This window comes from Bombina bombina, chromosome 3 (genome assembly GCF_027579735.1).
Source record: "Bombina bombina isolate aBomBom1 chromosome 3, aBomBom1.pri, whole genome shotgun sequence".
Classification (NCBI taxonomy): domain Eukaryota; kingdom Metazoa; phylum Chordata; class Amphibia; order Anura; family Bombinatoridae; genus Bombina; species Bombina bombina.
In genome coordinates, this window is record NC_069501.1 from 632,017,509 (window position 1) to 632,031,132 (window position 13,624).

A 13,624-nucleotide genomic window follows, 5' to 3' on the forward strand; every position below is an offset into this window, starting at 1 on the left:
AGCACAACAGCAAAGCTTTTAAGTGTCACTCCCCTATCCATAATGCCCAGTCATTCTCTTTGCCTTTGTCAGAGGAGGAGGTGAAGTTTTGGTGTCTGTAGAAAATTGGATTTCTTTCGCTTCAAGCAAGGTTTTTGTGTCTAGCATGTAGTCCACGTCAATCTTTGCAGTAGAGTAGTGGTGGCTTTAAAGCACTTAGGAAAAGGCCCACCTCACAAGTTCCTAACATATTGCTGCCCTAGTATAGAAAGCCAGAGTAGGTTTACTCTGTTCTTTCTTTTTTCTACAGGTCTCTGTAAGGAGTATGTGTCCTTTAACGCCTTGTGAGCTGTCTCCCTGCCGGACGGCTAGATTGCAGGTAAGTGCATATTGTCTTCTAGGTACTGGAGGCTTGCACTTCACAAATATATGACTGCAATAATTTTTTGGGACACATTATCCTTTAGTAAGGAATTAAGGTTGGCAGGATGCAGGCACTGACGTGACAGAGACTGAGAGGTTAATTTGTTTCACTGAGTGGGAGTATTAACCTATTTTTATTCGTCTGTGGCTAGTTTTATGATTACCAGGGAAGTCTGTGTTAAAATGATGGTACATTTTAGTTTTCCTGTTTGGCACTCAGTTTGAGAAAAATTTGTGTTTAAACATTATTTTTTAGAACTAGATTGTAACGCTTCTGTTATACACTAAGGCAGAGCTTTCCAAACTTTTCATCTTGGTGACACACTTTTTAGACCTACATCATTTTGTGACACAGTAAATCGGTTGTACTAGCAAAAAGGAGGTTAAACTTACTTGTTTTAAGAGATACGGACACATACATAAATTATATAATAATGAAATTTACAAGTAACAGTATGTATGTGAAATAATTAAAAAAAAGATTTTAATAACTACACCAAAAGCTACTTACTATTTTAATGGGATGTATGAGGTTGATGGGATGTATGAGGTTGATGGGATGAACACAATTTCTGAATATTTGGTGGAATATTAGATAAAGACGCATTTCATCATCAAGCATTTTTAAGCTTCCACTTCCTATCTATATATCAAGAGCAGCAATGCACTACTGGGAGCTAGCTGCAAAAAAAAATCCCACTGACTTCAGCTCAGTGTTTAAGCTGCCGCCCTCAGAGCTCGGTGAGTCCGATTGACTACTGCCCATGCTGCAAACACATTGCTGTCCCACTCACTGACTACACATGCAGTCACGAGCCAATTAAGGAGACTACACGTGCAGTCAGGAGCCAATGTGCCGCCAAAGGGAATAGTTTCAGTTCCCAGTGAGCTGCGCAAATAGGTTAAGATGATCTGTGACCCCCTAGGTATCAATAACGTGTCAACCATGTGATATGCGTAGCAGGCAGGCGGAAAGTCAGAAACCACCCCCCCCAAAAAAAATTTAAAAATTTGTGCTGAAGCAGGGACACACCTACACACTGCTGCCGACACACTAGTGTGTCCCGACACACAGTTTGGAAAGCACTGCACTAAGGGGATAAGCATTGGGCTGGGCTTCTGGTTACGACATTGCTGCAGCTGTATTGGGAATGTGCGCAGTTCCCTTCAGCTGGTCACGTGGTCCGCCTGTGCTTCCGCTCTAGACTTATGAGCAGAGCAGCAGTTCGTGTAGGAGCCGATTTGAGTCTTTGCAAGCTAATTGCTGTACCCGTTTAGCATTTTCTCCCATAAGGTCAGGTAGGAGCACCTCAGTTAATCTGATGTGTAGAGGTGGCCCTTTAACGGGAGGTTTATTATAAAGACCTGTAGTTTCTTTTTTTGAGTGCAAATTATTAGTCTGTGAAATTTGCATTTAAAAGAAAAAATTGTCTTAAAGTGACAATTTTTATTTTGGTTTTATTCAAACTGTTTTTGGGGCCATGGCTGTCATGGAGCAGGAGTCTGCTCTTATGAAGTTGTGCTTATTGTTTTTAGAGGCCCAAATTGTTAACGCTATGCAATTTTTTGTTCCTCATGTGTAGAGAGGACATTGAAATGTAAAGAAAAAATATTTTTTGTTGAGCCTAATGTCTCTCAGGATGATGCTGTTTAGGCTATGCCACAGCTTTCTCCTTTAATGTCCCAAGTCTCAATGGCGTCACATGCAGTGCCCTGTGATTCCTTTCAGCCTCCTGGAGGCATATATTTGCCTGCAGAAATTGCTGCACAGGTATCTTCTGCAATATCTGCGTCATTATTTGCTTTTTCCATGCTAAAGGGAAAACACAAAAAGGAAAATTAGAGATTCAGATAGTAAGGTTTCTGTTCCAACCTCTGCTACTCAGATTGCCCTCCCTCATAAGTCTGAGGAGGAGGATACGTTGGTAGCCTCTGAGGGTGACATCTCAGATTCGGACAGTATAATTCCTTAATCTGATGCTGAAGTAGTAACCTTCAGATTTAAGCTTGAACACCTTTTTGTATACTTTTAAAGGAGATTTTGGGTACTTTGGATGACTTCGATACTCCTATCGTTGTCAACACTAAGAAATCTAATATGCTTAATAAATACTATGATGTTCCTTCCTCTGTGGAAGTGTTTCCTGTTCTAGACCATGCAACGGAGATTATCCCACAGGAATGGGAGAAGCCAGGGATACTTTTTTCCCCGTCCCCTGTCTTTAAAAATGTTTCCTGTAGCTGACTCCATTAAAGATTCTTGATGCACAGTGCCTAAAGTAGAAGGGGCCATTTCTACTCTGGCTAAGAGAACTACTATTCCTATAGAGGATAGCTGCTGTTTTAAGGATCCAATGGACAAAAAGCTGGAGGCTTATTTTAAGATGTATGTTCATTAAGGTCTTCAATGGCAACCTGCAGTTTGTATTGCCACTGTGTCAAGTGCAGCATCTTATTGGTACGACGCCTTGTCTGATTCACTTCAGGTAGAGACTCCTTTGGAGGAGATCCAAGACGGGATTAAGGCTCTCAAGCTAGCCAATTCCTTTATTTCTGATGCTACCATGCAAGTTATTAAACTGGTCAGCCAAGATATCTGGCTTTGCTGTGCTAGCCCGCAGGGTGTTGTGGCTAAAATCTTGGTCAGCTGATGTTTCATCCAAGCTTCTGGTGCTTCCTTACAAGGGTTTGGACCTGGTCTGGCAGAAATTATTTCTGATATTACTGGTGGAAAAGAGTAATTTTCGTTCCTTTCGTAACTTCATAGGAAAGTCTTCCTCTTCAAAACAGGAACAGTCCAAGTCTTCTTGGGAAGCAATCAAAGAAACCCGCAGCTGAGTCTAAATCAGCATGAAGGGTTTGCCCCCGATCTTTGGCATCGGATCAAGTGGGAGGCAGACTTTTTCTGTTTAATCAAGCATGGATATGAGATGTCCAGATCCCTGGGCTGTGGACATAGTATCTCAGGGTTACAAAATAGAATTCAAAACTTTTCCTCTCAGGGGCAGGTTCCACCTCTCAAGATTATCTGCAGACCAGATAAAGAGAGGCATTCTTGAATTGTGTTCGGGACCTTTCATCCCTGGTCCAAGAGGCTCAGTTCATGACGACCATAGACCTGAAGGATGCGTATCTTCATGTTCCCATCCACAGGGATCATCACAAGTTTCTGATATTCGCCTTTCTAGAAAAACACTTTTCAGTTTGTGGCCCATCCGTTTTGGCCTTGCCACAGCTCCCAGAGTTTTCTCAAAGGTTCATTCCTCCATCCAAATCTTGTTTCTCTTAAACTGACTGCTTGAAGATTGAACGCTTAGTTCGATCTTAAGCATGGTTTTTCTAAGTCGGTCATTGAGACCATGATTCAGGCTTGCAAGCCTGTTACTAGAAAGATTTATCATAAGGTATGGAGTAAATATCTTTATTGGTGTGAATCCAAAGGCTACTCTTGGAGTAGGGTCAGGATTCCTAGGAATTTGTCTTTTCTCCAGGAAGGTCTGGAGAAGTGATTGTCAGTTCTCTGAATGGTCAGATTTCAGAATTATCTATTTTGTTACACAAGCATCTGGCAGATGTGCCAGATGTTCAATCTTTTTGTCAGGCCCTGGTCAGAATCAGGCCTGTGTTTGTCTGTTGCTCCTCCTTGAAGCCTTAACCTTGTTCTCAAGATTTTGCAGCGGGCTCCGTTTGAGCAATTGCATTCCATAGATATTAAGTTGTTATCTTGGAAGGTTTTGTTTCCTATTGCTATTTCTTCTGCTCGGAGAGTCTCGGAACTCTCTGCTTTGCAGTGTGATTCACCTTACCTTATTTTTCATGCTGATAAGGCGGTTCTTTGTACTAAGTTGTTCTTCCTTCTATATGTCCTAATCCTCCTCATAAGGAACGTTTGTTGCACAACTTGGATGTTGTGCGTGCTCTGAAATTCTACCAGCAGGCGACTAAGAATTTTCGCCAGTCCTGTTTGTTTCTCTGGAAAGTGTAAAGGTCAGAAAGCTACTGCTACTTCCCTCTGGTTGAGAAGTATTAATTGTTTTGCTTATAAGACTGCTGGTCAACAGCCTCCTGAGAGAATTGCGGCTCATTCCACGAGGGCTGTCTCCTCTTCTTGGCTTTCAAAAATGAAGCTTCTGTGGAACAGACTTGCAAGGCTGCAACTTGGTCCTCTCTGCCTACTTTTTCTAAATTTTACAAATGTGATACTTTTGCCTCTAGCTTGGGTATTGGTTCCCACTAGTAATTGATGACGTTGTGTACTTTCCATATCTTAGGAAAGAAAACAAAACTTATGCTTAGAATAGAAATAAAACTGTACTGCTCACTTTACTTAATAGCATAAATCATATAGTGCAACCTAGAAAGGGGAATTCTATAAATGTATGTAAAAAGAGAGAGGACTACACAAATCAGTGCGGTCCAAAAGTCTAGGAAAAACAGCTCCTATAAGACTATATAGTTATATATAAGAAGGGGACACCGTGCGCAATCTGTGCAAAAAATCATCAAATACATTTATTAATGAAAACATATATACATAAAAACACATATAAGTCGGGGATCCCCATGAATAATAATATGCAGAGATATGGCCAAGGAGATAATTCAAGTGATGCACCACTAAAAATAAGTATAACTGTCCCAAAGGATTGCTTGGAAAGGGTATGCAAAGCAAGAGAGCATAGATGCATGAATGTTGGTAAGGCTCAGCAAAGCAGTCAAATCCTATAAAATATTCCAATTAATGCTGTAAAGTGTGTTGCTAAAACAAGGAATGGTCAGCTTAAGGCGAAACAGATCCACAAGCAGATGTTAAATCTTCAGACACTTGACATATCCATGCATAATCACAGTTGCTAGTCCTTTGTATGTGGCACAGGTAAATTAACTTCATTCATGACAAGAGCATGCCAAAAACATAGGGTGCTGCACTTTCAGATAGTAAAGACACGCCTCCAGTGTGTACTCCTAGAAACGGTCAGTTGAATACTTTGCATGAATACGTTCTTCGCTTTCCCCTTGGAGATCTCAATTATCTGCGAGAAAACACTTACTTTTGAATTTACACAAAATTTACTTTGAATAATTTTTTGTTTCAATATTTGTAAATATTATTTCACTATGTTGTTATTATCTTGTTGGTTGTTTGTTATGTTTTGATATTCTATCCATTTTAATGTCCGGTTAAATATGGTTGCAAGCGCCTAGTCCTGTAACAGTCATCTAAGAGTTAAAAGGCTCAATAATATTACTGCATGAACTTTTGCATAGATGCGATAACATAAGGGCTCTTTAAGAATTTTTGCACTGTGCTGAGAACCATGAGATACCTACACCCTATAAAAAGCTACCATGCCGGAGTGACGTCATTACCCGAAAGAAGCTCTGAGCGACCACAAGAACGGAGTGAAATGCGCGTAGGGACGCATGGTTTGTCGCTACCCTTGTTCGTCTGGGAGATCCCCTCCCTACCCTGATTCCCGTATGTACTGTAGAAATGCAAAAAGAAAAAGAGCGCAACCCACTCTAAGAGTAGTACAGTTTTAATTAAAATACAAATACAAAACGTTGCTGTGAATGCACGTACAGGATAAAAATAGTAAAAAGGCACTATCACCACTCCACAGTCTGTTTCACCGGCGTCTGTGTCTCAGATGATATCTACAGAAATGATGATATTGGTCTTCAGATATCCAAATCACCAAAAAGTCTTTATTTCATGTTGTGACATTTCGGGACCAAACACAGTCCCTTCCTCTGACCTTTCTCGGTCAGAAATTGCACGCTCTTGCAATTTCTTGACCGATGATTGAATTCTGATTTGCTGATCAATAGAAGAAGAAGGCAGCTACGTAACGGTGGGGGGGAGTTTGCCTGCCATATTTACCCGGTATTAGAGAAGTTAGCGACTCTGATTAGTACAGAAGCAAGGCGGCAAGGCAGAAGGGGTATAGTGCAGGCGGATCGTCGGGTTTTAATTTTCAATATGAAATAATGTTCACGGAAGTGTTGACTGTCCCTTTAATATCAGGAATTACCATGAAGGTATTTTTTTTTTTTTATGATGGATGTAATAGTCCTTTCTTGTGGTTCTAGAAAGGGTCAAATAGCTTTATAAGTCTTGTTGGCCAGTTGAATTTGTTCAGGCAGAAATCTCACCTTATGAGTTAGTCTTTTTCTTCTAGACTTGCAGCTTTATTACAGGCCAGGCACAAGGGATATGAAACCCAATTTTTTTATTTCATGATTTAGATATAGTCTCGATGATCTTATCCTTTCTTGAGCACCACTAGTCAGACCTTTTAGTCAGTTTGATTAAAATGTATGTATGCTTAGATAAGTATTTCATCAAGAGAGGCTCCCAAAGAAATAATTATGCCAGTTTTCCAAAAAGGACCTTATTATTTATTTATTTTATTTCAAGGTCTTTTCTATTTCCTTGGGTCAATTGTAAACTTCAGCCAGGATCCAGATGTACACTTCAAATACATCCAGGCTGCCTGCAAAACAGGACAGATAAAGGAAGTGGAAAGAATCTGCAGAGAAAGTAATTGCTATGATCCAGAGAGAGTGAAAAACTTCCTGAAGGTAATTATTATCAATAACTTTGTCCTAACATATTATGGATTAATGAATAATATATATATATATATATACAATTTTTTATTGAGCTCAATTTGTTTATATATATATATATATATATATATATATATATATATATATATATATATATATATATATATATATATATATATATTAATAAAGTGCCAATACTTTGAGTGCAGCCTTGTCCTCCTTTAGCAGGTAAACTTATTTTGGTTTCTGCTCTTTTTATTATACTTTCTGGTCTCAATTTATATTAAATTACTATTAGATATTTTAAGTATCACATATTTTAAATTGGCTTTGACCTTTCTATGCCCCCTGCTTTTAATTTGAGCTCTTTGTTAGAAACTCATCAAATAGAGAATTTTATTTTTAATAATTTTCAATTTAACGTATTTGTAAAATATGAATTATTGTAGTAAGTCATTGAGTATATGCTTGCTTTATTTTTATTTTTTAACTAATATATTGTAGCACTGAAGGTGGGGACCAGGGATCTGAGCATTTTCTCAGTATCTGTTTGAGCTGTCTCCCCCCCCCCCCCCCCCCCCCCCCCCCCATGGTCATTAACTGGAAAGCAAGAAAGTGAATACTAAATTTAGAAAGTTAGAATACTAAATTTATTCTTGGGATAGATAAGTGGAAAATAATTTTTCATTTTACATACATTGAATAGCATAATTGTACCTTCCCAACTATCTAAGACTTTTCTTTTTTGTAAAATTTTGCAGACCAATAGAAACAAAAAATGAGTAGGTGCACTTTATTATATTTCTAAAACGCTTACCTATAACACTATTAGCTGTCTTTTTGCATCCTTTAAGCTAGATTGCTGCTTTGAATATAGTATTTTTCCAGAAAACGTGAACTTGCTGAAGCCCTTATTGTCTTCTAGTAGTTTAAAATATCCATATTAGTAAGGTATATTACTGATTTCCTGATGGAAGTTATTGTTTTTTGTGCTTTTCCTTATCTGTGGGATGAGCAGGACATGTACAAGGTAAATTTTGTGCAGGTTTACCTCGCCTTTTCCCCTGTATATATATTTTTGTGTCATTGTGCATGTAGCTCTGTGTCACAGGATAAGGCACGATAAATCAATTACTTTTGTAGTTTCGTAGAATTCAAAATTATATTTAAGTAGTATTTTTTTATATCATTATTTCATGCCCTCTTGGTGAGTACTTTTTTAGGGATCCATCTTCTCTACTCCAACTAATTAATCTTTATCTAATGAGAGCTCAATAGAAAGCAACAACACTGGCTTACAAGCAGAATGTATAGAAATTAAAGGATTTGTTTTACATGTTTGAGGATATCTGTTGGACATATATTATACTCTGTAGATTTAGATTGCGGTACGGCCAAAAAAAGTGTGCGGCACAGCTGTTCCTACAAGACTCGAAATAGCAGCAGTAGTGAAAAAGCAGCATTATGAGCCTTAAAACTCGTAATCTAGCCGTTTCTAAATTACTTTCCAGTTTACTTTTTATTTTCAATAAAAAAAAATTATCTTCGTACCTGATATCATTTTAGTTACGTTCCATGTCAGCATACCTTGGAAGGCTCAGGAGCATGCATGTCCTTTGAACCTCTATCTATCTAGCACATGCATTGAATACCATCTTATTTGTCTCTGTATTGCAAATGTATTGAATACTATAATGTTGCTGAAAGAAAGTGTCCATTATACTTGTTAACTATCTTTCTAAAATGACTGAATATAACTTGCTTGTAGCAACACTATGGGCATGAATAAAACTTTGGAGCAGTTGTACAGAGCAGCAGTCACATGTTCCTCACTGAATATGCTGCACATTTGCTTCTCTTGTTTGCTCCGTGGGATAAACTTTAGAATGCAGCTATAACACATTGCTTACCTATCTCCAAATCAGTAACAAATGAATTCCACTTGCCTTATAGCTGCCCTCATCTAACTCCACACTAACATCATTATCACCTTTGCAGTCCCCACCTCCTGTTTCTCACCCTCCTACCCATCTAGATTGTAAATTCCCATGGGGAAATAGGGCCCCCAATTCCCCCTGTATTTGTTTGTTAAACTTTGTCTGGTGTCTCTTTATATTGTATTGTACTGTACTTTTATCTTTGTACCCATGGACAACGCTGCAGAATCTGTTGGCGCTTTAAACATAAAGAATAATAATAATTATTCATTTCAAAATGTTGTTCAAAATCCAATGTGGAGAGCGCACAGTGCCCTATTCTGAATGTGTCCACTGTCTAGGATTTTCTTTTATTATCTCACTGGGACCCTTGTACAGTTCCATCTGCTTTCTTGAAGGTTTGTTAAACACTGAACCTGAGGCAAGAAGATAGCACTGTCATAGAACAGGATAACCAAAGACCTAAGCATTCTCTCTCTAATTTGGCATCAAACTTAACAAGCCATCAGTGATGACAGTTGTATGTGCTGTCACCCTTATGTTTGAGGAAATGGTATATAACATTGCTTTGTATTTGCTTTGTTTATTTTTTTAAGCCTTGATAAGTTATGCAATGGTATAACCTATTAAACATTATTTTAAACTTTACTTTACAAATTGTCTATTGCTTTAATAGGAAGCAAAGCTCACTGACCAGCTGCCATTGATCATTGTATGCGACAGATTTGACTTTGTACATGATCTTGTGCTGTATCTGTACAGAAACAACCTACAGAAGTACATTGAGATTTATGTTCAAAAGGTAAGTGAAATGCTACATCCTGAATACACTGTGATCATTCAGTCATTGTGCATAAATGTGTTGTGATTCAGTTTAGGATTATTAGAATATTGCTGTGCTGTACTTGTAAACACAAGAACATAAAAATGATTTAACAAGTACAAATGCCTCTCTTTAATAGTGCAGTTAGAAAAGCTCTTTAAAAACTTTATTTCTACTACCATTAGCCACCACACAATAAATGAAAGAGATGTAGCAGGTTTAGCCTTGTAAAGTGTGCATTTCAGCTTTGACTCTCGTGTAATTTAGCTCTGAACATTAAAGGGGGCAACATAATTAAGGAAAGTATATTTGTCAATTTGTTTTACTAAGCATTTTGTATTAATATCTCAAGGTGTTTACTTTCCCTTTAAATGTTGAAGCAGAATTTTAAATGTGGGATTTAAATTTCATTATTGCATTTTATACCGAATAAAGGAATGCCTTTCATGAGCTTTAGCAGTCAACACAGAAGCCATGAAATGTCTAGTGGTGCTATTCTATCTAATGTGCTAGCTACTTAATAAAATATGTTCCTGAATTTCTAAAAAGTAGTAGTTACATTTTTAATTTATTTCTTTCAAAAGGTCAATCCAAGCCGGTTGCCAGTGGTTATTGGTGGTTTGCTTGATGTGGATTGTTCAGAAGATGTTATTAAGAACCTAATCCTTGTTGTGAGAGGCCAGTTCTCAACTGATGAACTTGTAGCTGAGGTTGAAAAAAGGAACAGGTGCATATACATTTTTATTGTTAATACCATTTTACTCTTTATTTTTATTGACCTGTTCTTGGTGTATTTGTCTACATATGACAAATAAATTTCGCAAAGTATAATGCAGTGTAAGGTATGCTTTTAGACAGCACAAAATTTTTTTTTTTAATCATTTTTTTATTGATGTTTTAACAGTACAAAGAAAAATAAGCACCAATATGCACAGTTCAATACAGATCTCTGTCAACAAGTTAAAAAAAAAAACAGAAAAAAAAAATAAGCATCTGTAGAGAGAGATATACACTGTAACATTCTATTATATCCTTCAAGATATTATAGGCTTCTAAAAAGCCTCAAATTACGCATACCCCAAATGTGAGAAGTAATCTAACCTCCAAACTATACAAAGGTTACCCAAAAAAACCTTGGGCAATTACTTACCAATCTCAGGAGGATCATATAACTGCAATGGGATAAACCCTTTCAAATGTACACAATTCAGCACATATATCGTTTAGTGAATTAGGGGTACCTTAATTAGTAGAAATAAGGGAAATGTGTAACGTGCTAACTAATAAACCTCTTATTTTGCCCTCTAAGAAATTACAGGCCTCTCTTGGGCTTCAAGCTACCCAGGTTATACCATGTGCAGGTTTCAATAGAATGATCTCTATTCTGACCTCCTACTATCGAAAGGCCCCTCTTGGGCCGTACACAATTATATACAGACATAGGAGGTGTATATACTTACAACGGCTAGTACCTAAAGAAGGGCAGAGACTCCCTAACTCTGTCTACGCTTGCAGAGGGTTTCAGTCACCCCTATCTGCATGTAAGGGGGGGGGGGGGGTACATAGTGAGATAAAAAATGCATATATTATGCCATCGACATTATTAGCGAGTTAGTATAGCAAGTCCAGACAAATGAGTGATTAATAATACGGCCAGAAGGAGAGTAGCAGAAGAAGCCTCCATAATATGGCGCCTCAGTATAGGGGAGGAAAGCATGCTTATGACTATAATTTCCTACCCCTCCCTAGAAGACAAAGAGAATCTGGACAGATAGCCCTATCTCGGCCGCTGACAGAGCAAATCTGTATATATTAATGTTATGGGTGGGGAGGAGACATACATTCATGGTGTAAACTATTAAGCTCTCCCTGCCAATCCCAAAACAACAAAAAGCTAAATACTCCAAGGTACTGGCCAAAAGGGAGCTCCCCGGCAACAAATAAAACCTATTTAGATAACTCCTAGGAAAGGTTATGTGAACATGATATTTAGGCAGCAAAACTAATACATATATATTTTACTTAACTTTGGGTACAAGAATGCGTGGATAAATATAAGAAGCCCAACTATGGAGGTAACAGTTGCAACGTGTGCTACACCTTTATAAATAGCATAAGTTGAAAGAACATATATACGGCTTTAGCACTACAAGTAGGGGGCCAATAGAACCTACACATACAAAACGTAGAAAAACATGTATGAGTCTCAATAAGTTTGTAGGAACAGGGCCTGCATTAAATCCTCAGTCATGTTAGAAAGCACAAAAGTTACTGGTTGTCAGGAATGGTGCTTCTATAGAGTCACAGGGTTTCTCATTTAGGAGTGTCCACCCCAACAAAATCAACCAAAATGTCAGCTGACACCCACTCTGCATACCCGCACCAGCAACTGTATGGTGCATCCAGCCGGCAGGATCTCTGGTGACATAAGTAGGGGCTCCATCAGACCGCATGCATATGGCCAAAAATCTGAAGGGGCATACCCCCTCTGGAACTTACGCAGCCCCCCGGGAGCTATTATGCTCCTCTGGGTCTGAAAAGGACATCCGCTGTAGTCCTGACAGAAAAGCATGAGACAGGTATTCCTGTTCCTTTATTCCCCTCTTAAACCCGCACCCGGGCCAGGCTGCCAAACGCACTGAGGGACACTGAAGGTAAGTAGTGGCCTCGGCTTGGACCCCTGGCGCGGCGCTCACTTGCTTCTTGATTTCAACGGCCACGACTCGGCCATGCGGGGAGGAAGCCGGGTCCCGGTGCTTGGCATCGTAGGGGATGAGTAGTGTTTCAATGCGGCAGTCCAGCCATGCATTTAGTGTAGCAGAATGTTCTTCCAGGAGGGCAAGTGCTTTCTCCTCTGTGATCTGCTCCCTAGATGCCATAAAGATAAAGAATATTCATCAACCATCTAACACCAATGCGTGATGTTGTGTCTAGCGTAAAGCTTAGCCCCTGTGTTGCACTAGCTGGCGCGCCACACACTTCTTCCTAGGCTTAAATTACAGATAGGCCCCAGGCTGCATCCCAGGTAAGAATCTCTTTATGAAGCGCTGCACCTGGCTCCCAGATTATTTAACCGTGCCTCCTAGTCCTTTCACACCTTATCTTGTCACTTAGACTTCTTGGATTAGGCTGCACCCCAGTTATCAAATTTTATATAATGCCTTGAGCCGGAGCTCCTAATCTGTGCAGCCATTCTTGTCGATGGCTAGCTCCGCCCCCACAAAATGTTTTTAAATGCACAAGATATTTTTGAATTCACCGAAAATGGATCTGAAATTAGTCATTTGGGAAATAGTGTACTGTTCTGGAATAGAACCTCATACTACGACAATGTAGATTCAAAATAAAGAAACTTGGAATATATATACACATACACACACATATATATATATTTCTTTCATGTAATTAGCAAGAGTCCATGAGCTAGTGACGTATGGGATATACATTCCTACCAGGAGGGGCAAAGTTTCCCAAACCTCAAAATGCCTATAAATACACCCCTCACCACACCCACAAATCAGTTTTACAAACTTTGCTTCCTATGGAGGTGGTGAAGTAAGTTTGTGCTAGATTCTACGTTGATATGCGCTCCGCAACAGGTTGGAGCCCGGTTTTCCTCTCAGCGTGCAGTGAATGTCAGAGGGATGTGAGGAGAGTATTGCCTATTTGAATGCAATGATCTCCTTCTACGGGGTCTATTTCATAGGTTCTCTGTTATCGGTCGTAGAGATTCATCTCTTACCTCCCTTTTCAGATCGATGATATACTCTTATATATATATATATATATATATATATATATATATATACCATTACCTCTGCTGATTTTCGTTTCAGTACTGGTTTGGCTTTCTACAACATGTAGACGAGTGTCCTGGGGTAAGTAAGTC

General features: G+C 38.8%; 1 protein-coding gene across 4 annotated transcripts in view; it reads left to right on the top strand.

Moving 5' to 3' along the window:
• CLTC (clathrin heavy chain) overlaps positions 1-13,624 on the top strand; it is a 317,188-nt gene that overhangs the window by 211,719 nt on the left and 91,845 nt on the right. For all 4 annotated transcript variants that reach the window (XM_053707324.1, XM_053707322.1, XM_053707325.1 and 1 more), the window contains exons 14-16: positions 6,824-6,987; positions 9,589-9,714; positions 10,320-10,462. In XM_053707324.1, coding sequence (XP_053563299.1) covers positions 6,824-6,987; positions 9,589-9,714; positions 10,320-10,462 — 433 coding nt within the window. The remainder of the gene's footprint in view (positions 1-6,823; positions 6,988-9,588; positions 9,715-10,319; positions 10,463-13,624) is intronic.